The sequence below is a fragment of the Vulpes vulpes genome, chromosome 12 (genome assembly GCF_048418805.1).
Source record: "Vulpes vulpes isolate BD-2025 chromosome 12, VulVul3, whole genome shotgun sequence".
NCBI lineage: Eukaryota > Metazoa > Chordata > Mammalia > Carnivora > Canidae > Vulpes > Vulpes vulpes.
The window spans coordinates 176,609,052-176,633,205 of NC_132791.1; the positions used below are offsets into that span (position 1 = coordinate 176,609,052).

Here is a 24,154-nt window from a genome sequence, read left to right on the forward strand (position 1 = left end):
GGTCTAGTGAATGTTTAGGATTATACCACTTTATTCATTCAACAAATTCATATTAATGTCTGCCCTGTACCAGGCATTGTGCTAATGGATTGGGGACAGCAGTGAACACATGAAGCAGCTGGGGGAAACCAGGGAGGAGTCCTACCAGGAAGGACTTGTCTTTTGCATCTCAGCAAAACCTGCAAGTGTCCCAGCAAGTTGTCATTTCTGTAGCCGTTACAATGATGTGGGCGCGCAGAATCTCCTCACTGGGAATTAACTTCAGAGAGTGTTGAGCATCTCCACCCCTCGCTGGTGTTTCAGCACAGGTTCCAAGAGCACTTGGCAGCGGTGGGAGATAACCAGGAAGTATTTCAGAAGAAACCCTTCCAGATGCTACATCCTTTGGCAAGATGGTGTTAAAATGAAAACCACTTCCCCAAAGGAAAGGGTACAGGTTCGAGATACGGTACTGGACTTCAGGCAGCACCACCACTGTAAAAGGCAACAAGAATCAATAAGGTCACAAGTACCTTTAAGGAGCTGTTTAGGGGTACCTGGGTGGTGCAGTCAGTTGAGCGTCTTGACTCTTGGTTTTGGCTCAGGGTTGTGGGATGAAGCCCCAAGTTGGGCTCCGCACTTACCTGGGAGTCTGCTGGAGATTCTCCCTCCTTCTGCTCCTCCCACTTGAGCTTGCTCACTCACTCGCTCTCTCCCTCAAATAAGTACATCTTAAAAAAAAAAAAAAAAAAAAACTGTTTAGTAGTAATCTGGGGGCAGAAGCTAGCTGTCTGGCCTCGAGTCTGGAGACAGATTAACTGAAGCAATAGACAACTTGTGGGATTTGGCAGGAAGAATGCTTAGAAGGAACAGGCTTGTAAGTCTTCACTGCCTCTTGAAACAGTTGAAGGCTCACAATTTGCTAACTGCTATACAGGGGTAAACAGGCACAGTCCCAAGCATCCTCAAGCTTCCAGACTTCTAAGGAAAACAGACATACAATAAGTCATTTTTTTTAACTGTAAAATGGAAGTTCTAATAAATGCTTTGAAGGAGAGTTCCATGGGGTATTGAGAAACTAACAGACCTAGTTAAGGTTTACCAAAGGACATTAGAATCTGAGATTTGAAGGAAGGTAGAGCATTAAGTAGTCAAAGAAGGAGAGGGTTTTCCATGGTGTAGTAGCAAGCGCAAAGGCCCAGAGATAGGGAAAGCACAGGAAAGGCAAATGACACTAGATGGAGTACAAAAGCCCATGAAAATACATGCTACCAGATGAAGCAGAAGGAGGCTGGCCATACAGGGGTAGGAACCCTATTATGGGATTTTGTGTATTCTCTGAGCCCTACTATGGGATTTTGTATTTTGATAGTGCTGAAACACTAGTCTTTAAGTAGGGCAGTGACATCACATTTGTGTTTTGAAAACCTCAATCCGGCTGCTCTGTGAAAAAGAATTGGAGTTGGGCAAGGAAAGGTACAAATCTAGAGATTAGCATAACAATCCAAGAGGGAGACAGAATGGGCTATTGTCATGGAAATGGACAGAAGTGGATGGATTCAAGACACAGGAAGTAAGATCAACAGGACTCAGCAGTATAAAATATTGTCAGGGTTACTGGAAAGAAAATGACAAGAACAGTGACTTACTTTTCAGTTTATACAACTAGACTGATGCTGGTACTGATCCCTGAGAGTGATGATCAGGGCTTTTTTAAAGGCAGAAGAGGAGGACATCCAGATGGCTTAGTAGTTGAGTGACTGGCTTTGGCTCAGGGAGTGATCCCGGAGTTCTGGGATTGAGTCCCACATGGGGCTCCCTGCATGGAGCCTGCTTCTCCCTCTGCCTGTGTCTCTGCCTCTCTCTCTCTCTCTCTCTGTCTCTCATGAATAAATAAATAAAATCTTAAAAAAAAAAAAAAGGCAGAAGAGGGAGGCAGGTGCAGATTTAAAATGTTGGAGAGAGAGGCATGAGGAGCTAGGGTGCTTAGCCTTGGAGGAGGCCTGTGGCCCTTTTACTCTGAACCAGAGAGAAGGATGGGGTCAAGTAAGTTGCACTCTTGTCTCCCCTAAGGAGTACCAGGAAGAAAAGTGAATTCTCCCATCTTTCAGAACTGAGGTATAATTGCTAGATGGTACAGGCTCCTGAATTATCCAGACAAGCTATACTACCTATTCCTGGCAACCTGAAGGTTTTAGACTGGTGCCATCCAATACAGCTGCCACTAGCCACGTGTGGCTATTGAGCATTTGAAATGTGGCTGGTCTGTATTGAAATGTAAGGAAGGCATCAGGGTGTGATCCCAGGATCTGGGATCGAGTCCCACATCGGGCTCCCTGCGTGGAGCCTGCTGCTCCCTCTGCCTGTGTCTCTGCCTCCCTCTTTCTGTGTCTCTCATGAATAAATAAATAAAATCCTAAAAAAAAAAAAAAATGAAATGTAAGTGTAAAATACTCGATTTCTTAAACGTAAGTATGAAAAAGTATGTGTGAAAAACTCAAGTATGAAAAAACAATGTAAATATCTATTTTTTAAGATATTGATTACACGCTGAAATGATACTACTTTGGACATACTGGGCTAAATACATGAATACAGTTAATTATGAATTAATATCTCTTTTTAAAATGTAGCTACTAGAAAATTTTACATTATCTGGCTCAAATTATATGTGTGGGACAGCAATGTTTTAGACAGAAATTCAGCCTAGCGTTCCAAGATACATCGTTCTACTATTTGAACCATTTTACCGGCTTCCTTTGGGCCATTTCGCCGGTCCCTGCGCTCCAACACGCGGGACTCCAGAACTGCTCCACGCCCCCGGCTCCCACCCAGAAGGACTACAAGGGCCAGGGTGCACTGCGCGCCCTTGGGGGCGGGGCCTGAGAGAGCAGCCTCTTCGTGACGCAACGTCCGCTACGTTCCTGCGCTCCCACGAGGGGCGCGCACCTCGGAGGCGGGAGGGGCGCGGTGGTGTGGTGGGGTCGGAGGCGCCCAGTTGTGCAGGGGGTGCCCTTGGGTGCGGGTGAGTTGCCCTCGTTCCTGACTTCCTGAGCCCATTTTGTGTGTGAAGCGGTGGTGAGGACCGTGCCTCCCGCGGCGCGCGCGCGTTTCCCGGAAGTGCCAGTGGCCGTCGCGTCATGGACCCGGAGCCTGTCGGGGACTGGCCGAGTGGGCCCCACCCCGGCTCCGGTGGGGGCGAGAAGGGGCTGCGACCCAGGATATGAGGGAGCGGGGGATAAGGCGAAGGCCTGGTCTCCCCTGGCAGCCGACCTGCCGTAACTTTCCCTTGAAAAGAAAGTGCGTTTTCATGCTTCAGGCGAGCGTTGAAACAGGCGGTCTTGTGGGCAAATACCCGTTTAAGCTGTTTCATAGGAAGTTACTCAAGATCTCAGAGAGAGTTGGATTTGGATTTGCAAAACATTGATTCATTTCAGCTGCTGTGCACGCTCCCCCAGACACCTACGTGAATGAGGTGATGGAACCGTTCAGGCCGCATCGTCTTAGGGAGTCTGTGTGACTTCCGGCCTGGCTGCTATGGTTCGCGGTATGTGCCTCTGGTTTAATTTCACGTGGGTGCCTTGTGATGCCCGTGTCCCCCCAACCCCAGAGTGAGGGGGGAAAATCCCTTCCAGAGACTGGACTCCGGGATCTCCCATATACCTTTCTTTGGCCCAAAAGATAAGGTGACCCGCTGGCTCTCTGACTTTAAAGTCACAATTTATGTCAGGTGCTGCCAGATTCTGGTTTTCAGTCACTATGGTCTCATTTTACCATCACCGTGTATTGCAGCAACAGGCTTCCACATTGGAATTCTTAAAAGATAAACTGAGGCACATTAAAATTTTGAAGGTTTGCCCTTTTGAAGGGCAAAAATCAATTCCAGTTAGGCAGCACCAAACCAAAAGTGAATAGGAACACTCTGCAGATCAGAGCTAGGGGAGAGACTTTATATAAAGTGCCACAAGAAAGGGAACTACTTGATTGGCAATAGTTTAAAGCCTAGGTGGTGCTTTGTGCTTGGTTATGCTTAGTGTTGTCCTTTCTAACGTAGAGACCCGTACAGACCTAGATCATGGTTTGCTTACAGAGGCCACCACAGCATTAGAGCCACATCAGTCTAATGGCCTCCTGGTTTAATTCATTTAACCCGGTGCTGAAGGCTCATTGTAAAAATAGTTTTCAGAAGCTACATGCGTTGGGACTCAGTAATGCCTTTTTGTTTTGTTTCAATTCTTAGCTGTATCTGTCACCATAGGATCTCATTTTCTGTTAAGAAGCTTCTCATACATTTGAGTCCAGATGAAATCATTGAGGGAGCATAGAGTCAAGAGTAGAAGAGTTTCTAGCAAGCATCCTCTCAGGTCTGACCTGCTTAATGGTTTTTTAATTCATGGCTTTACATTGCCCTTACAACCCCCCTCCCCCCACTCGCCAAGGACCTCAAGACAATCAGGAACATAAAATGTTCCTTTTTGGAATATTAATCCCAATATTAATTATTAATCCCATAATTAAAGAGTTGTTTTTCTCTTTTCTGACTTCCTCCTCACCTCCCAGATTGACTCTGTCTCCCTCTAAGAAATCTTCAGAGGCCCCTGTCAAGAAAACAACTCTTTAATTTCTCCTATAGTGTTTGATGAGGTATGGGACGCCTAGGTGGCTCAGTGGTTGAGTCCACCTTCGCTTCAGGTCGTGATTCCAAGTCCTGGGATCGAGTTCCACATCAAGCTCCCTGCAGGCAGCCTGCTTCTCCCTCACCTGTGTCTGTCTTTCATGAATAAATAAATAAAATCTTTTAAAAAAATCAAAAATGAAAAGGGAAGGGGCACCTGGGTGGCTCAGTGGGTTAAGAATCTGACTCTTGGACTCGGTTCAGGTCTTGATCTCAGGGCCGGGAGTTCAGGGCCTCCACATGCAGTGTGGAGCCTACTTAAAAAGGTGCGGGAGTGAACAGGGAAGTAATAGAAGAAAATGACCCATAGAGTTCGAGATGGAGAAACTTCAGTATATGCGGTTGGGTTACCCTGAAAGTCTATCAAAGCACCTAGGCAAGTTGTAGCATCTTGCTCTGGTTCTCCTTTCTGTACTTCTGATAGTTGTGGGTTTTGATTAGGCCCAGCACTGACTCAGACCATGTGGACCGCAGATGAGATTGCACGGCTGTGTTACGAACACTATGGGACCAGGCTGCCCAAGAAGGGGAAGCCCGAGCCCAACCGTGAGTGGACGTTACTGGCCGCAGTGGTGAAGGTACAACTCGTAGCTGACCAGGCCTGTGGTGGCAGTAACAGACCAACACAAGGTGAGGCCTCTTCACCTCTGAACACTCCCTGTCCACATCAGAGATGATAGGATTATCCGTGGCTGTGCAGGCAACAGTCCTGGCTGGTGTCCATTGCAGCAGTGGCATGTTCCCCTGCTCTCCACCAGGTGGTGCAGTACTGGTGGGAGGTGGCACTGGGGGAACCACAGGCCTGGATGGGTCATCCTATAGAAATGCTCTGGAGGGGTGTGCACACATGAAACCTGAGGGCGGGGGACCATTCACGTTAGGAGAGCTCGCTTAATGATTCATTTCTTTTCCTCTCAGTGACAAAGGAAGTTGTCTCAATGGGAACAGGAACGAAATGCATAGGCCAGTCCAAAATGAGGAAGAGCGGTAAGCCCGGGTGGGGTCTAAACAATACCTGTTGAGGGAGCTTTGGAAACCACCCTGCATTTTGACCTTTCCTGTCCCCAGTAAAGGGGCCACATCACTGAAGTGGCTGACATTTCCATTCCCACTGACTGTCACAGTCTAGTTGGAAGGACAGAACTCATTTTAAGAATCAGAATAAACTGTGGAAGCAGAGGCTGCCAGGAACATGCCTTCTGCATAGTTTGAAAGTTGGCCAGTATTTTCATGCTCAAACCAAAAGTTCCCTGGACGTGGCTGTTCCTCATTATGTCTGACATGCCCCAGAAAGCAATCTTTAATTAGATGGAGATTTGGGCACCGAAAAGAATACGGAAATCCCCTAGAGATCTGGTATCTTCACCTTCTGCTTCTAGTTAGATTCTTTCTCAGATTTGCTTTCCCCGTTTTCTTAGCTTTGCCTCCTGCATTCCAGGACCTCAATGGGTTGAATTTGATGGAATCATATCACCACAAGCTCAAGGTGATATCAGGGTACAAAAGACTTGGACCCCTGTTCTCCAGATATGTTCCTATAAATGAGTAGTTCTCAGCTATGGGGAGATTTCGTCCCCCAGGAAACATTCAGCAGTGGTGGGAGACATTTTAAGTTGTCATAGCTCAGGGGAAGGGGACACTATGCTACCTGCCTCTGGTGGTAGAGGCCAGGAATGCTACTAAACATTCTACCTTCCACAGGACAGAGCCTCACAACAAAGAACTTTTTAAAGCCAGAATGTTAGTAGTGCTGATTTGAAGAAACCCTGCATTGTCATCATTGATTGTAGTACTTCCTAACAGTCCTCTGGGAGTTACATGCCCATCCTGGCTGCTGGGGGAGTCCACCATGTTCTGCTTCTAGGAAACAGGGCCTCTCCAGGTTTTGTATGTCTTCACTAGTGTCCTGTCTTTGCCGCAGGAGACATCCTCAATGATAGCCATGCCGAGGTCATAGCCAGAAGGAGTTTCCAAAGGTAAAGGCACATCCCCGAGAATCTGACTTAGCTAGTCGTGGGGGCCCCAGAACTTGCATTCCTAATAAAATCTCAAGTAATACTGATAATGTCAGTCTGTGAGCTACACTTTGAACAGCACTTGTCTAGACAGTGGTTCTCATGCCTGGTGTGTGGCAGAATTACCTACGTTTGTGAAAATCCAGATTTCTGGGCCCACCCCTAGAGTTTCCGCCTCAGCAGGTCTGGGGTGGGACCTAAGAAGTTACATTTCTGATGAATTCCAGATGATGCTGGTGCTGCTGGTTCAGGGGCCACACTTTGAGAATCACTAGTCTAGATCATTGTCATAATTCCAAATCACTGCTAGTCCCATCTATCCACGGCAACTCTTTCTTTGTTAGTAATCAACCAGCCAGAGTCTTTCCCCTCACCACAGAGACTGGTTGTTCACTCTGATAACATCTTGTTCCTCAATAGATACCTTCACTACCAGCTCCACTTGGCAGCCGCCCTGAAGGAGGATAGCATCTTTGTCCCTGGCACTCAGAGAGGGCTGTGGAAACTCAGACCAGACCTCTTGTTTGTGTTTTTCTCCAGCCATACACCCTGTAAGTATATTTCAGTCTTAGAATTAATGTTGCATTGCCTACTTCCTTGTGTCCTCTTATCTGTAGATACATTTCTAGAAAAGCTCTTCTGGCTACAGTGTAGCTATAAGCAGGGGACTGAACAGGCCACTGTTCCTGATCACTTCTCTACCAAGGAAAGACTGTGGTTCTCAGTTCCCAATCAGGATTGGGAAGCTTCAAGCTGAAACCCCAGAAGGTCTGAAACCAGCCATAGGGCTGAGAAGTCCAAAGCCCCAAGTTCTGTAGTGATTTATCCTGAAAGTCATTCTATTCATGCTTCATTCAACAGTTGTTTTCCACTACGTGTCAGACACAGTATGACATACTGGATATGTAACAGTGAGTAAGACCAGTTCCTTGTTTAGCCTCGTAGAGCCCTTAGGGAATGTAGACAGTTATGATTAGTTAAGTTAAATTTCAGTGAATTATGTGGGGATGTTCAGGTGCTGTGGTTGTGTTACGCAGGAAGACCAGAGATAGCCTAAGGGTGATCACTGGTTTTTGTCTTGAAAATTGAGAATAATTTCTACTCTTCATAGACAGCAACTCAAGGATGGCAGTAAATTTTCATCACCCTAAAACCTTTGAAGTAAGAATATAATACTGACCTCTAAACATCAAACTCTAAAACACATGCAACTATCACAAGAGCAGGTATACAGGGATCCCTGGGTGGCGCAGCGGTTTAGCGCCTGCCTTTGGCCCAGGGCACGATCCTGGAGACCCGGGATCGAATCCCACGTCAGGCTCCCGGTGCATGGAGCCTGCTTCTCCCTCTGCCTGTGTCTCTGCCTCTCTCTCTCTCTCTCTGTGACTATCATAAATAAATAAAAAATTAAAAAAAAAAAAAAAAAAAGAGCAGGTATACATACTCACTCTAAAGAGACAATAGCTGTCAAGACTTGGTCATAATTCAAATAAGAAATATAATACAGCTTAAGGAAAAATGAGTCCATCAGAAAAGAACTGGTTGAGTTAAAGGCTAGAAAAATATATATAAAGGTTATACAGAGGTAGATAGGGCTCATCCGTGCTAATAGTGGATGCCCTGGTCCAAGAACTAAAGGATGTTTCCTATTTTGGTACTTCTCAAACTATAATTTGCATATGAATCACCCACAGATCTTAATAAAATGTAGATTAAAATTCATTGGGTCTGGGATGAAGGCTAACATTCTGCGTTTCTAACCAAGTCCCCCTGATGCCAGTGGTGTTGGCCTGTGGACCACACTTTGAGTAACCAGGGCTTGGCTGATCAGGTGGCAGGTGTAGCCTGATTGTGGAGAGAGAGGCATCTGCAGATCACAGCTAGCCCGATGGCCTAATGAGACCACATAAATCAGTGGTCTACAGGCTGGTCCATAGCCAGATGGGGAAAATCAGGACTGTAGTGAGTTTTTCAGAAAGCTAATTTCTTTCCATGTAAAGAATATGAAATTTTTATCTTTTTATTTTAGGTAGTGGTAACTAGGAAAAAAGAAATGGTGGTAATTAGGATTTTTAACGATCTTCCTTGATAGAATACAAAATTGACCACCCTCTGTTGATCTTAAAATCTTCTGGGAATTTTAGTGATCTGTGAAATCAACATCTAGAACCACTGATCTAACTGCCCTGGGCTAATGGATAATCTTTTAAAACATGTCCACCCATGGTTTGTCTCAGGATGAAAGAACACTACCTGGAAAATGTGACTGTCTGGCTCCCTTTGCATTTATTTGTCATTGCTAATTGATAACTTGGTGCCTGAGTTAGCTATTTTAGACCCTTACTTGTGAGTTTTATTAGCATGAGTCAGCCTCTCGAGTTTAGGCATCACACTGTCTAGATCAAATCTCCAAGCCTTTCAGAATGGGAGGGGGCCCCAGTCAATTCTCGAAAGTCTCCTTGTGAGGTCTCTGGAAGCCCGCCAGCTAGCCTCTCTGGCAACACGTCCACTTCTGCATCTCCTGCCTTTCCCACTCTTAGGTTATAAAGGCTACAGATGTATTATTTACACACTTTAGAAAAAACACAGATTAGGTTAGTGTTTGAAGAAGTAGCTCTTCTCAAGGAGAGGCTGTGCTTTTTACCAATCTCTGGTTTTCTTTGATTCTGTTTAAGGACAAAGGTCAGAAATCTCTAACCCAGCACAGGGAAATACCATTTGTGTAATTCACTGCAGAGTCCGTACTGTGAGAATATGCACATAAATCTCCAAAAGGGGGAAATATGAACGTTCTTGCCAAACATATTTTTTTAACTTTTTTTTTTTTTTTTAATTTATTCATGAGAGAAAGAGAGGCAGAGACACAGGCAGAGGGAGAACAGGCTCCATACAGGGAGCCCGACGCAGGACTCGATCCCGGGACTCCAGGATCACGCCCCAGGCCAAAGGCAGATGCCCAACCACTGAGCCTTCCGGGCGTCCCACCAAACATATTTAACCATGAAATCAACCTCCCACTTTTGTTTCCAAAGCATTTTATGGGGTAACATTCCACAAAATGTTCTTGGGAAACCATGCTCTTTATAAACCAAGGGTTCTCAAATCAGGAGAGTTTTGCTTCTCGGGGGAAATTTAGCAACCTCTGGGGACACTCTGATGGTCAGACTGAGGGTTGCTATTGGTATCTAGTAGGTAGAAATGGAGAAGCTGCTAGCCATCCTGTAACGTATAGGATAGCCCCAACAGCAAAGAATTATCTGCCCCAAAATGTCAGTACTATGAAAGTTGACAAATCCTGGTCTAAATTAGTATTTCCAAAACTTCCTGTGATGAGAATTACCTGGGATCTTATTAAAGTACTCTGTTTTCCAGATCTCTCCACCCCAGAATTTCTAACTCATTGGGTCTAGGTAGGACAGAGCTGTAAAGGATTCTTACTTGGGAAATTTGGGCAAGTCTTCCTAATTCATCTCAGGTCATCTGGGAAAATATAATTAAATTCTGGTTAAGACAGTGGTTCTCCTCTCATCAGAATGACCTGGAGAGCTTGTTAAAACACACTGCTTGTTACCACCTCTAGAGTTTCTGATTCAGCAGATTTCACTGTGGGTTCTAAGAATTTGCATTTCTAACAAGTTCCCAAGGGACATTGATGTGGCTGGTCCACTGGTGTTGTGGAGAGAGAGGTTTTGAGAACCACTGGTTTTTAAGGGCTTCCTTCTCCTGCAGGTGGGGATGCCTCCATCATTCCAATGCTTGAGTTTGAAGATCAGCCCTGTTGTCCTGTCAGTAGAGATTGGGCCAATAACCCATCAGTAGAAGCCGATGGTAACCTGGAAGCTCCTGAAAATAAAAAGAAATGTGAAGATCTGGGTAGTCCTGTGACCAAAAAGATGAGGCTTGAGCCTGGAATTCCTGATGGTGTGAGTCACCATCAGAGTTTTGGCAATCAGGAGAGTGGCCCAATCCCACCATGTATCAGTGGCTCTAATCTCACCACACAGGAACTGGCCACTGTCACCGGAATGGCCCCCCGTGGTGCCAAAGTGGTAGATGTTTATAGAACTGGAGCTAAGTGCGTGCCTGGAGAAGCAGGAGACTCGGGGAAGCCTGGTGCTGCGTATCACCAGGTGGGACTGCTCCGGGTGAAGCCAGGCCGGGGAGACAGGACTTGCTCCATGTCCTGCAGTGACAAGCTGGCACGGTGGAATGTCCTCGGATGCCAAGGGGCACTGTTGATGCATCTTCTGGAAAAGCCCGTCTACCTGTCAGCCGTAGTGATTGGGAGATGCCCATATAGCCAGGAAGCCATGCAGAGAGCTCTGACTGGGAGGTGAGCAGGGAGGGAGGTGTCAGCTGGAACGGTCTTTCCAAGAAGCAGTGTGAGAATATGTCCAAAGAGCCTTTAAAATGTCCATACGTCTTGATCCAGCAGTTCCATTGCTAGGAATTCGTCCTAAGGAAATGATTAAGAAAGTCCTCAAACATTTAGCTTTGCGTGTAGTCATTTTTAAGAAAGAAAAGGAAACCAGTGAAATGGCCAGCCATAGATTAAGTGATTTTTGTTAAAACTACTACTGATGGATATTTGATCGGGAAAGAGGCTCATAATTTTATTTATTTATTTTTAAAGATTTTATTTATTTATTCATGAGAGACTCAGAGAAAGGCAGAGACATTGGCACAGGGAGAAGTAGGTTCCATGCAGGAAGCCTGACATGGGACTCGATCCTGGATCTCTAGGATCAGGCCCTGGGCTGAAGGCGGCGCCAAACCACTGAGCCACCGGGCTGCCCGAGGCTCATAATTTTAAAGAGCAAGTTAAAAGATACAATGAGTTCATTTTGGTCTTAAAGTACATATGCAGATGAAGCTCTGCGCAGTGGCAGTATCGTAGCTAGTGAGGGTTATCCAAGGCACGGTTACTGCTAATTGAAAATCACATATGCAGATGAAAAAAAAAAGTTGTGGGAGGATATACACCACAGTATTAATATAATCACTTCTCTGAGTGTTTTTTTCTGTTTGTAATTACTCTTTTTTTTTTAAAGATTTTATTTATTCATGAGAGAGAGAGAGAGAGAAAAAGAGAGAGAGAGGCAGAGACACAGGCAGCGGGAGAAGCAGGCTCCATGCAGGGAGCCTGACGTGGGACTCAATCCTGGATCTCCAGGATCACACCCCCGGCTGAAGGCAGTGCTAAACTGCTAAGCCACTGGGGCTGCCCTGTAATTATTCTCCTTTCTCGTTTTTCTGCTGTGCACATATATATTGCTACCATAATTTTTAAAAAACATGAACAGAAATGTTAATCTTTTAAAAGATAAAAGACAAAAAAGATGATCATTCAAGTGTGGTCTCCCTCAAGAAGGGCAGCCAGGCCAAGTTAAGGCTAGGTAACTGAGGGCAGGGTGAGGCCATGGCCAGGAGAGGCCTGTCATGTCAGATGTGCTGCTCCCGAGGCCGAGTCCTAGGAACAGACGCACTCGTTCCACTCCTAGGTGGGTACATACCCAGGAGAAATAAAAGCACACATCCACATCAAAACTTGGACATGAAGGCAGCCCAGGTGGCTCAGCGGTTTAGTGCTGCCTTCAGCCCAGGGCCTGATCCTGGAGACCTAGGATTGAGTCCCATGTCAGGCTCCCTGCATGGAGCCTGCTTCTCACTCTGCCTGTGTCTCTGCCCCTCTCTCTCTCTCTCTCTCTTTCTCTCTCTCTCTCTCTGTGTCTCTCATGAATAAATAAATAAAATCTTTATTAAAAAAAAAAAAACTTGGACATGAATGTTCATAGCAGTACCAGTCATAATAGCCACAAACTGAAAGAGCCAGATGTGCACGGATAAACAAGAGGTAGTAGACTGTTACAGTGGATCGTCAGCCACGAAACAGAGTGAAGGCCAGTTACACGCTATGACATGGATGAGCCCTGAAAGCTTTATGCTAAGTGAGAGGGGTCACAGAGTGTATGATTTCATGAAGTGAAACGTCCAAAATGGGCAAATCCGGAAGTAGATTAATTAGTAAGTGCTGGAGAAGGGCATGGGGAGTGACCGCTGATGGGTGTGGGGTTGCCTGTTGGGAATGAAGTGTTAGAAACTTAGGTTGTGGCGACAGTGGCACAATTCCATGAATATACTAAAAACAAAAAAACCCATGAATTCTATGTTTAAAATGGATGAGTTTTATAGTATACAAACTATGTCTTATAAGATGTTTTAAACAAAAGCATCCTAGGCACTATGCCTGAGACAGTCTCTGTGTTTTCCATACTTTCTCTATTCTGAGACTTTAAAGCTGCTGTCTGCTTAGTTCCAGAGCAGCCTCATGTTGGCATCTAGATTGTGTGAAAGACTCAAGAGGGGAAAACAAAGCTTTTATATTATAGGACAGTTTTGGTTTCTAGTGTGTTTGGAGGATGCCCTAGGGAGCAGATGCCAACAAATTAATATTTCTGTTTAAGGGTTTGAAATCTTTGAAAGCCAGTGCCAGGGCTGGAGTTTAGTGTCCCTGCTGTCACTGAGGGTGGGGACTCAGCTTGTTTTCACTTCAGAGCGATAGGAAAGGATCTCCCTCCAGCCAGAAGGTTCATGTGCTCTAAATACTGTTTGGTCACATACTTTGACCAAGACACAGGGGTGCTGAAGTGGCCCATGGGCCTAGACACTGTCTTTCTCCAGGAGCATCCCTGAGTGAAACTGAGTGCATTTTCCTTCACATTTAGGTGTCAGAACGTCTCAGCTCTCCCCAAAGGATTTGGAGTTCAAGAAGTGAAAATACAGCAGTCAGGCTTACTATTTGAACATAGCCGCTGCGCCGTGCAGGCAAAAAGAGCTGACGGCCCAGGCAGACTTGTTCCTTGTGGCGCAGGTAAGATATCCGCGTTCCACTTGCCCCAGAATAACTTTGCCCCAGGCTGTGGGGTGGCCTGGGAGGGGCTACATCCATGCAGCTTGGGAAGGCCACCTATTACCCGAGTGGTCAGTAGTGCCAGCTTGGGACACACCTATACTGGGTCCAGTTCATACTGTGCCTGACCCTGGGCAACCTACTTATCCTGTCTTAGCCTCGGGTTCAGAGAAGATACAGAAGAAATATCATTTCTTAACAACTAATCTGATTAATAGGGGCACCTGGGTGGCTCAGTGGTTGAACATCTGCCTTTGGCTCAGATCATGATCCGGGGTCCTGGGATTGAGTCCCGCATCAGGCTCCCTGCAGGAAGCCTGCTTCTCCTTCTGCCTATGTCTCTGCCTCTGTCTCTCATAAATAAATGAATAAACAAAATCTTTAAAAAAAAAAATCTACTCAAGCTTTCTTGGTAAATTATAGGCTATTTTTAAAAAATCCAATTAATAAAATGGACAGAAGACATGAATAAATGTTTCTTCAAAGAAGACATCCAGATGGCCAACAGACACATGAAAAGATTCTCAACATCACTCATCATCAGGGCAATTGCAAATCGAAACCATAATGACATATCTTCTCACCTATCAGAATGGCTACAGTTAACACAAGAAACAACTGTTGGCAAGGAGATGGAAAAAAAGGAACCTCCTTATACTGTTGTTGGTGGGAATGCAAATGGTGCAGCCACTGTGGAAAACAGTATAGAAGTTCCTCAAAAAATTAAAACTATGCTCCAGTATTCACACTATGAGGTATTTACACTAAAAGTACAAAATCATTAATTCAGAGTTACATGCACTACTGTTTTTTGCAGTATTAATTACAATAGCCGAGCTATGGAAGCAGCCCAAGTGTCCATCAAGTGATGAATGGATAAAGAAGATGTGAGATAGATATACAGATTGATCAACAGATAAAATGAAATATTACTCAGCCATAAAAGAAAATGAAATCTTGCCATTTGGAGTAACATGGATGCAGCTAGAGTGTATTATGCTAAGTAAAATAAGTCAAAGAAACAACATATGATCTCACTCATATGGAATTTAGAAACAAAACAAATGAACAAAGGGGAAAAAAATAGACACAAACCAAAAAAACAGACTCAACTCTAGAGAACAAACTGATGGCTACCAGGGGGGAGGGATGAAATAGATGGGGTTTATAAGAGTAGGCTTATGATGAAAAAAATATTTTCTTATGAGGATTAAATGAGAAATCCTATTTCATGCATTGACTGCATGTCCACCATATAATAAATTCTTAGTTGTTAAGAATTTATGAGTTGTTAAGAATTTATGAGTTGTTAAGAATGAATAATGATGAATAATGAACCTCTTCTTTATATTACTCTACTATGGAGGCCAAGCATCAGAGTGGCAGCCATTGACTCCGATGTCCTATCTAGCTCCCATGGATCTGCAAAGAGGGAAATATTTTTGGGGAAACACTTCTGACATTTCACAAGAAACTGAACAGTTTTAACCTCAGAATCTTGTTTTTTCATAGCCATCAGTTGGAGTGCAGTTCCTGAGCAGCCACTGGATGTCACTGCCAATGGTTTTCCGCAGGGAACAACAAAGAAAGGAATCCGGTGCCTTCAGGCCAGGTACAGCATATTGGGGCAGAAGGGAGATAGTGGTTGTGCAGGCACCTTTTACCACTATGTAATTCCGGAACATCTTCATCACCCCAGAAAGAAACCCTGCACCTGTGAGCAGTCAGTTCCATGCCTGACTTCAGCCCCTGACGTCCACGAATTTACTTTCTGTCATTGTATTTATCCATTCTAGACATTTCACTGCATGAAATCATACAATATGTGGCTTAATTTACTTAGCATAAAGTATGCTTACTTAGCATAAGGTTTTCAAGGCTTATCCATGTTGTAACACGTAATGGTAACCTGTATACCGTTGTATCGATCTAACCACTTTCTGTTTATCCATTCTTCCATCAATGGGCATTTGGGTTATTTCACTTTTGTGCTATTAGGAATGCTGCTGCTGCAAACATTTTATCATGAGATATCAGGTGGACATGTTTTAAATTCTCTTGGGTATACCTTAGTGTGGAATTGTTGAGTCATATAATGACCTTGGGGGTTTTTTGCTTTTTTGAGGAGCTGCCAAACAGTTTTCTATAGCAGCTGCACCATTTTAAACTCCTACTAGGGATTTATGAGACTCAACTAGTTACCCTACATTTTTTACCACACTCGTTATTGTCTGTCTTTCTTATTGTAGCCATTCTAGTGGGTATGAAGTGCTATCTCATTGTGGGTTTTTTTTTTTTTTTAAGAATTATTTTTTTAATTTATTTATTCCTAGAGACAACAGAGAGAGAGAGAGGCAGAGACACAGGCAGAGGGAGAAGCGGGCTCCATGCAGGGAGCCCAATGTGGAACTCAATCCTCGGTCTCCAGGATCACATCCTGGGCTGCAGGCGGCACCAAACCACTGCGCCACCAGGGCTGCCCTGTTTGTTTGGTTTTTTGTTAAGATTTTATTTATTCATGAGAGGCAGGCAGAAGCATAGACAGAGGGAGAAACAGGCTCCCCTCAGGGAGCCTGATGCAGGACTCAATCCCAGGACCCCCGGATCACACCCTGAGCTAAAGGCAAACACTCAACTGCTGAGCCACCCAGGCGTCCCTCATTGTAGTTTTGATGTGCTTTTCCCTAATAACTGTTCAAGCTTCTTTTGATGTTGGACATTTTTTCATATACTTATTAGCCATTTGTCTATCTTCTTCGGAGAAGTATCTATTCTTATCCTTTGCCCATTTTTAAACTTGGTGTATTTATCTTTATTGTTGAATTGAAGGATTTCTTTATATAAAATGGATAGTCTTTTATCACATATGTATGTAAACATATTTCCTGCAGTTCTGTGGGTTGTCTTTTCACTTTTTGAAAGTATCCTTTATGGCACAAAAGTTTTAAATTTTGTTGAAGTCTGTTTTATCTATATTTTTCTTTGGTGGTTTGTGCTTTTAGTGTCACAGGTAAAAAAAACCATTGCCTGATTCAACATCACATAGATTTGCTTTGTTTTCTTCTCATAGTTTTATAGGTTTTTTTTTTTCTTAAGATCTTATTTATTCAAGACAGAGAGCATGAGCAGAGGGAGTGGGAGAAGCAGACTTAACTGCTGATAGGGAACCTGATACTGCATTCTGTTGCAGGATCTCAGGATCATGACCTGAGCCAAAGGCAGACGCTTAACTGACTGAGCCACCCAGGTGCCTCCAGTTTTATAGTTTTAGCTCTCAGGTATATGATTTTGACCCAATTGAATTAATTTTTCTATAAGGTGTGAGGTAAGGGTCCAATTTCATTCTTTTGCATGGCAGCTGCCCTGCCACCATTTTTTTGGAAAGACTGTTCTTTCCCCTGGAAGATTTTGAAAAGAACACTTTCTTGGGCTTTACCATTAGGAATTCTGGTTTCATGGGTCAAGGTTGGAATCCAAGAATCATTTATGAAGCTTGACAGTGATTGGACTGGCAAAAGGGGAACCATGAAAGCAAGACTGGTCATCTTCAAATTGGCTTTTACTGAAATGTAGAGCATATAGTCTGCTGGACATGAGACTCCCTGTGTGTTTGAAGGTTCATGCATCTGCCTTACTGATCTTTTTTTTTCTGAATGTTCAGAGATGCCACTCTGCTTTTTTTCTCTTAGTAGTCTTCAATAGCCTGAGGGTGGGAGGGGCTGCAGGGGAATGACCTCTCCACCAAAGGTATTTACATCTCAGGTGGATTGAGCTGCCACTGAGTGACTGTTGTAGGATCCCATCATTTACAGGTACAGTTAACCCTTGAACAATGGGGGAGTTTAGGGGCACTGACACCCCTTGCATTTGAAAATCCATGTATGACTTTTGATTTCTCAAAAACTTAACCACTAATAGCCTGTTGCTGACTAGAGGCCTTACTGGTAACATAAACGGTTCAAAAACATGTATTTCATACTGTCTTCTTTTTTTTTTTTTTTAAGAGAGAGGGCATGCATGTGCATGAGTGGAGGGAGGGAGAAAGGGAGAGGGAAGGAGCATCTTAAGCAGGCTCCACACCCAGTGCAGAGCCCATCACCGGGACTCCCATCTCACAACCCTGGATCGTGACCTGAGAGTAAATCAAGAGTCGGATACTTAACCAACTGAGCTACCCAGTTGCCTGCTTATGTGCTATATTCTTACCATAAAGTAAACTAGAGAAAAGAAAGTGTTAAGAAAACTATAAGGAAAATAACAATGACAATGCTGTATTTATTGGAAAAAAACCCTTGTGTAAGTGGACCCTGTGCAATTCAAACCCATGTCATTCAAGGGTCAACTATAGTTCTTTTCACTCTGAGTTGTTTTTCCATTTCATTACTATTTCCTCACAAAAAGTTGTAATTAAAGTTTACAGGTGGATTTCTTTCTTTTTGATGCTTATTTGCCAGCCTCAGCACAGACAACAATAACAGCTTACATGTTCTTAGACTTTAAAATTTTATTCTTTGCAACCACTAACCTGGGTTCCAATAGCCTAGTCTGTGGACTCAGACAATTTCTTATGGTGCCCTAGGCTGTTGAATTGAGTGATATTTACAAAATTAGGGGTGGAGGTTTTTGGATCAGTTTTTCCCCAAGGGCCTTCTAGCTTCAGACCACTGTTTGCATCTCTCAGGGACCAGCTCAGCCACAGACCAGAATGTGTTAACAGAGCAGGTTGTGCCTTCACCAGGACCAGATTTCCTGCAGAGTTCCCACTCCACCTGCAGTGACAGGCCAGCAGCTGCCCTTCTGGCTCCTCCCACCTGATTGAAGCTGCAGTTAGTGCTTTGCTCAGATCTAAATGCTCTTCTTCTCTGGGAATCTACACCCTCTTTTACCTTAAAAGGTCAGCTGCCTCTGCTTTCTGGCTCACAATCACCATCCTCTTTTCCAATTCCGGTAGTACTGTTCTCCTGCTGGTCCCAGTATGCTGGTGCTTTCTGTTGCTTGGGAGCGCCTCCTGTACCCATGCTCGCTCTGTCTCCAGTTATCCACATGACTTGGGACAAGTCCAGTTGCTCTCCAGGCCTTTGTGCCTTCGTATCTGTAAAATGAGGATATTGAAATAGATGATTTGAAGTCTCTCTGATGAGAGGCAGACTCGTACAGGGAGGAAGCATATGGGGGAAGAGAGCAGCAGCTTTACAGTTCAGGAGACTGATGTTTCATCCCTGGTTCCCTTTCTCCCTAGCGTGTGACCTTGGGAAAATTCCTTTACCTCTCTGAGCCTCCATTTCCCCAACTGTAGGGCAAGGGTAACTAAGTGTGTTTCCCCCAGAAATGTGATGAGAAGTGCTGGCAAATGTGGTGCCGGGTACTTGCCACAACCACCTTGTTCAGATTGATTTTCCCTTCACTTGTTCAGTGAAGCTTCATAGTATGTGTGAAAGAGTCAGAGTTTCTTCTGCTGGAGAGAAAACAGGTTTTTCTCACTGTTCATTCCCAAGTGCTGGCATCCTGGAACCACCTTCTTTAGAATTATGGGGAATATGAATGCAGAGTGGGATGTTAGAAACATTTATATTCTAATGCAATACGAGAAGAAAATACTTAAGTCTTTGTGTTCTTTTCTACACAACGCATTAATAACAAACACCAAGTAAAGGACCTCCTTTTCAAGAAGCTTCGTTTTTACTTTTTTCCCTTAAGTGGCAAATCCTTTTCCCATCCCAGAGCATCCTGGAGAGATCATGACATACTTCATTGGATTGTAAAAGAAGAGTGAGGGATTAAAAAACAAAACAAACAAACAGAAAACCTAAGTGTGTCTAAGTTTGTTAAAGATAGGGTGAGATTAAAAAAAAAAAAAAGATAGGGTGAGATTAAGAATACCAATGTAAATATGTAATCTTTAAGAAATTATACTTATTGAGGCACCTGGGTGGCTCAGTCAGTTAAGTGTCCACTCTTTTTTTTTTTTTAAAGATTTTATTTATTCATGATAGACATAGAGAGAGAGAGAGGCAGAGACACAGGCAGAGGGAGAAGCAGGCTCCATGCAGGGAGCCCGACGTGGGACTCGATCCCAGGACTCCAGGATCGCACCCTGGACCAAAGGCAGGTGCCAAACCGCTGAGCCACCCAGGGATCCCCAAGTGAAATCCTCTTGATTTCAGCTCTGGTCATGATCTTGAGGTTGTGAGACCCAGCCCTAAGTTGGGCTCTGCACTCACTGTACAGTCTGCTTGGGATTCTCTCCTTTGCCCCCTGCCTCCCCCGCCCCTCCCTCCCTATCTCTCCCTCTCCCTCTCTCTCAAATAAAATCTTTTAAAAAAGAAAGAAAAATTACACGTGTATAGCTTTCCTGGCTCTTTGATCCACCAACCAGTGTTGTTAACCAACTCACCAGGAAGAACCTAACATCCAAGAGTGTAATCCAGGGCACCTGGACAGCTCAGTCGGTTGGGTGTCTGCCTTTTGGCTCAGATCATGATCCCAGGGTCCTAGGATGGAGCCCCACATCAGGATCCCTGCTCAGCAGGGAGCCTACTTCTCCCTCTACTTCTGCAGCTCCCCCTGCTTGTGCCCTCTTGCTCTCCCTGTGATGTAAATAAAGTCTTAAAAAGAGAGAGAGCAATTCTTGCTGCTAAAAGGAACCAAGGCTCCTTGGGAGAGTGGTGGCCAGCAGCCACCAGGAGAATTCTGTGCTTCACAGATAACATGAGCGGTTACTATTGAGTAGGTCTTGTAGACAGAGAAATTACTAGTGTGGTCACTCTATTCTTCTGTTTAATAGGTCTTGAGAAAGGTCTTGCTTCTCTGGAGGGAGCCCTTGTATAGCAGAGGAGAGGTTCCCAGTATCCCCCTTCTAGCTTAATAGTTATAATACCTTAACATTACTCATTCAGCTGAAAACATTCACAAGAGAAAATGCTGTTGTTCCTCCAGAGGGAAGAATGCTAGGACCAGTTACAGAGCAGGTGTCAAGTTAGCTCACTAACACGGATGTCTTCTTAGAGTGACGCTTGAGGCCTTGACATTTCACCACAGTGTTGGTGGTAGATAGAATCCATTAGGGCTCCTTAAGTGATGTGTTTCTTTAACAAACCTTTATGTGGGCCCTTCTCCAGGTCCAGATAGGCATGGTTGATTGCTAAGTCTTCTTGTTTTGTTTTTATTTTTCGTTTTGCAGCAAAGCAAAGTTTATTGAGCAATAGCAAAGTAATAGTACAAAGCTCCCAAAGAGAGAGGGGAACCTGAGAGGGTTGCCCTAGGGCTTCATGTTTTGGTGAATGAAATGCCTTGATATGCTTCATTAATGCAATAATGTGATGATAATCATAATAATGTAATAATAAAGCCAGATGTTCTCTCATAGTTGCACATCAGTGGCCACTGGGCTATAGCAAAAGTTTCATGGGCTCACCTGTCAGTATTTCAAAACAAAGCATGACTATCTGGGCAAGATACTTAGTTTATTTTTGATGTTTTCCCTTTGCTGATTCTGGGTGATGCAGGCAGTGGAAATGTTGACTCTGTAAGACTCTAGACTTCTGAACAAAAACGTGCATGGCCCCGTTCCCCAAAATGATCAAACAGACTCAGAAATACAGAGAAAGGGACGCCTGGGTGGCTCAGCGGTTGAGCATCTGCCTGCAGCCCAGGGCCTGATCCTGGAGACCCAGGATCGAGTCCCACATCGGGCTCCCTGCATGGAGCCTGCTTCTCTCTCTGCCTGTGTCTCTGCCTCTCTCTCTCTCTGTGTCTCTCATGAATAAATAAAATATTTAAAAAAAAATACAGAGAATAAACTAGTGGTTGGAAGAGGGGAGGAAAGGATAGGGATGGGCGAGAATAGGTGAAGGAGATTAAGAAATACTTCCAGTTATAAAATAAATAAGTCAGGGACATGAAGGGTACACATGGGGGATACCGTCAGTAATATTGTAATAGCTTCGCGTGGTGACAAACAGTAACTGCACTTACTGTGATGAGCATTTTGTGATGTATATAATTATCAAATCACTGTTATACACCTGAAACTAATAAAATATTGTAAATCAACTATACATCAGTTAAAATAAAAATCACAGCTGGGTGGCTCGGTTGAGCAGCCAACTCTTGATTTCGGCTCAGGTCATGATCTCAGGTTCCTGGGATTGAGCCGTTTGGCCATGTGGACCTGCACACATGTGTGTACTCTCTCCCTCTCTCTTTCTCTCTCAAATAATTAAATAAACCCTGTTTTTAAAAATCACCTTATCGGAGGTTGGCTGCCACAATGCTGTATTAAGTAATTTATTTTATTTCATTTTCTGGTCACTGCTGTTACAATCAGTTTTTTTGTTTTTCCTTGTTGCAGTTAATGTTTGTATCCAACAGCCTTGTTAACTCTTAATATTCTCCTAGTTTATCTGGGAATTCTAATGTAAACAGTCTTTTGCAAATAGTATTTCCTTTTTAATCCTTCATTCCTTTTATTTATTTGTTTGTTTTTCTTTACTTCCTGTCCTAGCTAGAACTGACAATGTCACAATCATCAACAAATAATTATTTTGGTTTTTGGGTTTTAATCCTTACTCCTTTTATTTCTTGTCTTACTGGCCAGAGCCTTCTGTGTAACATTGGATAAAAGCAGTGCCTTTGTCTTACTCTTGATTTTAAGGATGTGAATTTGCTGCAGGTTTTTATAGATCCCCTTTTATGGATATAAATACTATCTTTCCTAGTCCTCGTTTGCTAAAAGGTTTTAAATCATTCTGTGGATGTTGAATTCTAAGAAATAAGAAATGCTTCTCTGCATATTTTTTCTCATCATTGTATTACATTTCTCCTTCAGTCCATTAACAAGAAAAGTTTCATTAGTTTTTTGGCTTTGTGTTTTGTTTTGTTATGAAGATTTATTTATTTATTCGTGAGAGACTCAGAGGGAGGCAGAGACATAGGCAGAGGGAGAAGCAGGCTCCGTGCAAGGAGCCTGATGTGGGACTCGATCCCAGGACTCCAGGATCATGCCCTGAGCCAAAGGCAGATGCTCAACCGCTGAGCCACCCAGGCATCTGTTTTATTTATTTATTTTTAATTTAAAGGAACTTTATATTTCCAAGTGCTAGCCACCACTCAAGCTCATTTAAGGCCCAGGGAGAGTGCCGTGTGAGGGCTCAGGACCCCTCATGAAGTAGCCTGGGTGCCAGCCGGGGGAGGGAACTTCTTGACAGACTGTACACTTCCCTATTTCACATATCTCAGTTTGGCCAGGATGTCCAAGCTGATGGTACAGTCTGTGAGGATGGGGAAGCCTGTGGTGTGTAAAGATAAGACTGTACTTTGTTGGCGCACACGCTTCCCTTTTCTGAATTGGCTCATGCACGGTGTATGGGGGGGGAAGGAAGGAGGCACATGCAGTTCACATCCTAGCAGCATGGATGGGCAAAACTGGAGAGGCCCACATGGGCTTGCAAGACACTCATGTCCTTCACTGTTCCAAACGATGGCGTGTACAAAGCTTCATGTTAGAAGCAAAGGATTGGCCTCAGGGGCCTGAAGTGCCCATGGGACTGTCCCATGCTTGTCCAAGTGGACTTTATGAGCGTAGTTCACACAGGGAGTGACACTCAAGTCTGAAACTGTTCTAGTGTTTTGTAAGCAGTACTACCTACAGGGCTAGCTGCCTTGAGAAGAGGTAGTCCGGGAGTTCAGTATTCCCACCTCTATCTTGACCCCATTTGAGCCTGTCACCTTGATGATTTAACTGCTGATGACACTTCTTAAGATGAGGTTCATTTTTTTCCTCACCCCAATTCAGGCCTTAGTGTTCTTCACGTGAAGAACAGGTGAAAATAGGGGAGCTCTGTGCTTTCAAACCTAAGAAAGCTACTGTGCAAAGCCAGTGTCTCTCATAGGGGCCTGCCACGTGTTAAACACAAAATAAATCTTCTTTGTCTTCTTTTTCCAAACAGATCCCGAATCAGCAAAGTGGAACTCTTTAGATCATTTCAGAAACTGCTAAGCAGTATTTCAGAGGACAAGTGGCCAGACTCCCTCAGGTGATGCTGTTGACCCATGTTTTTTTTCATAATTAGGAAGATTTGTGGTTTAATTCTGGCTTACAAATGTCAGGAAGCTTTGGCAGGAGTCTGTGAGCACTTCATTACCGCTCGTGCGCTCCTGTCTCCCCAGGGTCCTGATTGCAAACTCAGATCCGAAGTGTGCAGGATGGGTAGGTTAGTGGTGCAAAGTTACAGAAGACTGGAGGGGAATCAGGGCTTGGCCTATTCCAGGCTCTTCTTTCACCACCCTCTGAATGGAGAGCAAGGCAGACATGTGTTTGGGGAGCAGTAGAGTCTGTTAGGAATGCCACTCTCTTCTCTCTTTTGTTCACATCAGTGGTTGTGAGCTGCAGCCTAAGGATTGAAATTGCTCCCAAATAGGAATGCAGAGAGCTATAAAACTGCTCCAGGGGCAGGTGGGCGAGGGCAGTTCAGACATTAACTACCCGTGGTTAGTGCCGTCACTTCATACGCACCAGACGCAAGCTACCCACACTTCTGACCACTGACTACAAATTCAGGGGTCCCCGCTGCCCCC

At 44.3% G+C, this 24,154-nt stretch overlaps 1 protein-coding gene and 1 pseudogene across 8 annotated transcripts in view; both read left to right on the forward strand.

Annotated features, from left to right (window-relative positions):
* The first annotated feature begins 2,850 nt into the window (after window positions 1–2,850).
* The window catches only part of ADAT1 (adenosine deaminase tRNA specific 1), a 44,918-nt gene continuing 23,614 nt past the window's right edge, over window positions 2,851–24,154 (forward strand). For 2 of the 8 annotated variants that reach the window (XR_003234142.2, XM_025993066.2), the window contains exons 1-10: window positions 2,885–3,004; window positions 3,417–3,526; window positions 5,096–5,284; window positions 5,573–5,641; window positions 6,576–6,630; window positions 7,090–7,220; window positions 10,399–11,002; window positions 13,395–13,540; window positions 15,092–15,191; window positions 23,527–23,613. Coding sequence is in view for 6 of the 8 variants with exons in the window: in XM_025993066.2 (XP_025848851.2) it covers window positions 3,517–3,526; window positions 5,096–5,284; window positions 5,573–5,641; window positions 6,576–6,630; window positions 7,090–7,220; window positions 10,399–11,002; window positions 13,395–13,540; window positions 15,092–15,191; window positions 23,527–23,613 (1,391 nt within the window). In the remaining 2 variants the exon portion in view is untranslated. Of the gene's footprint in view, window positions 3,005–3,107; window positions 3,527–5,095; window positions 5,285–5,572; window positions 5,642–6,355; window positions 6,631–7,089; window positions 7,221–10,398; window positions 11,003–13,394; window positions 13,541–15,091; window positions 15,192–15,912; window positions 17,547–23,526; window positions 23,614–24,154 lie in introns of those variants that run through there. The other 6 variants (XM_072731496.1, XM_072731500.1, XM_072731497.1 and 3 more) reach the window with 6 other exon arrangements.
* LOC112915923 (U4 spliceosomal RNA) lies at window positions 11,541–11,721 on the forward strand (annotated as a pseudogene).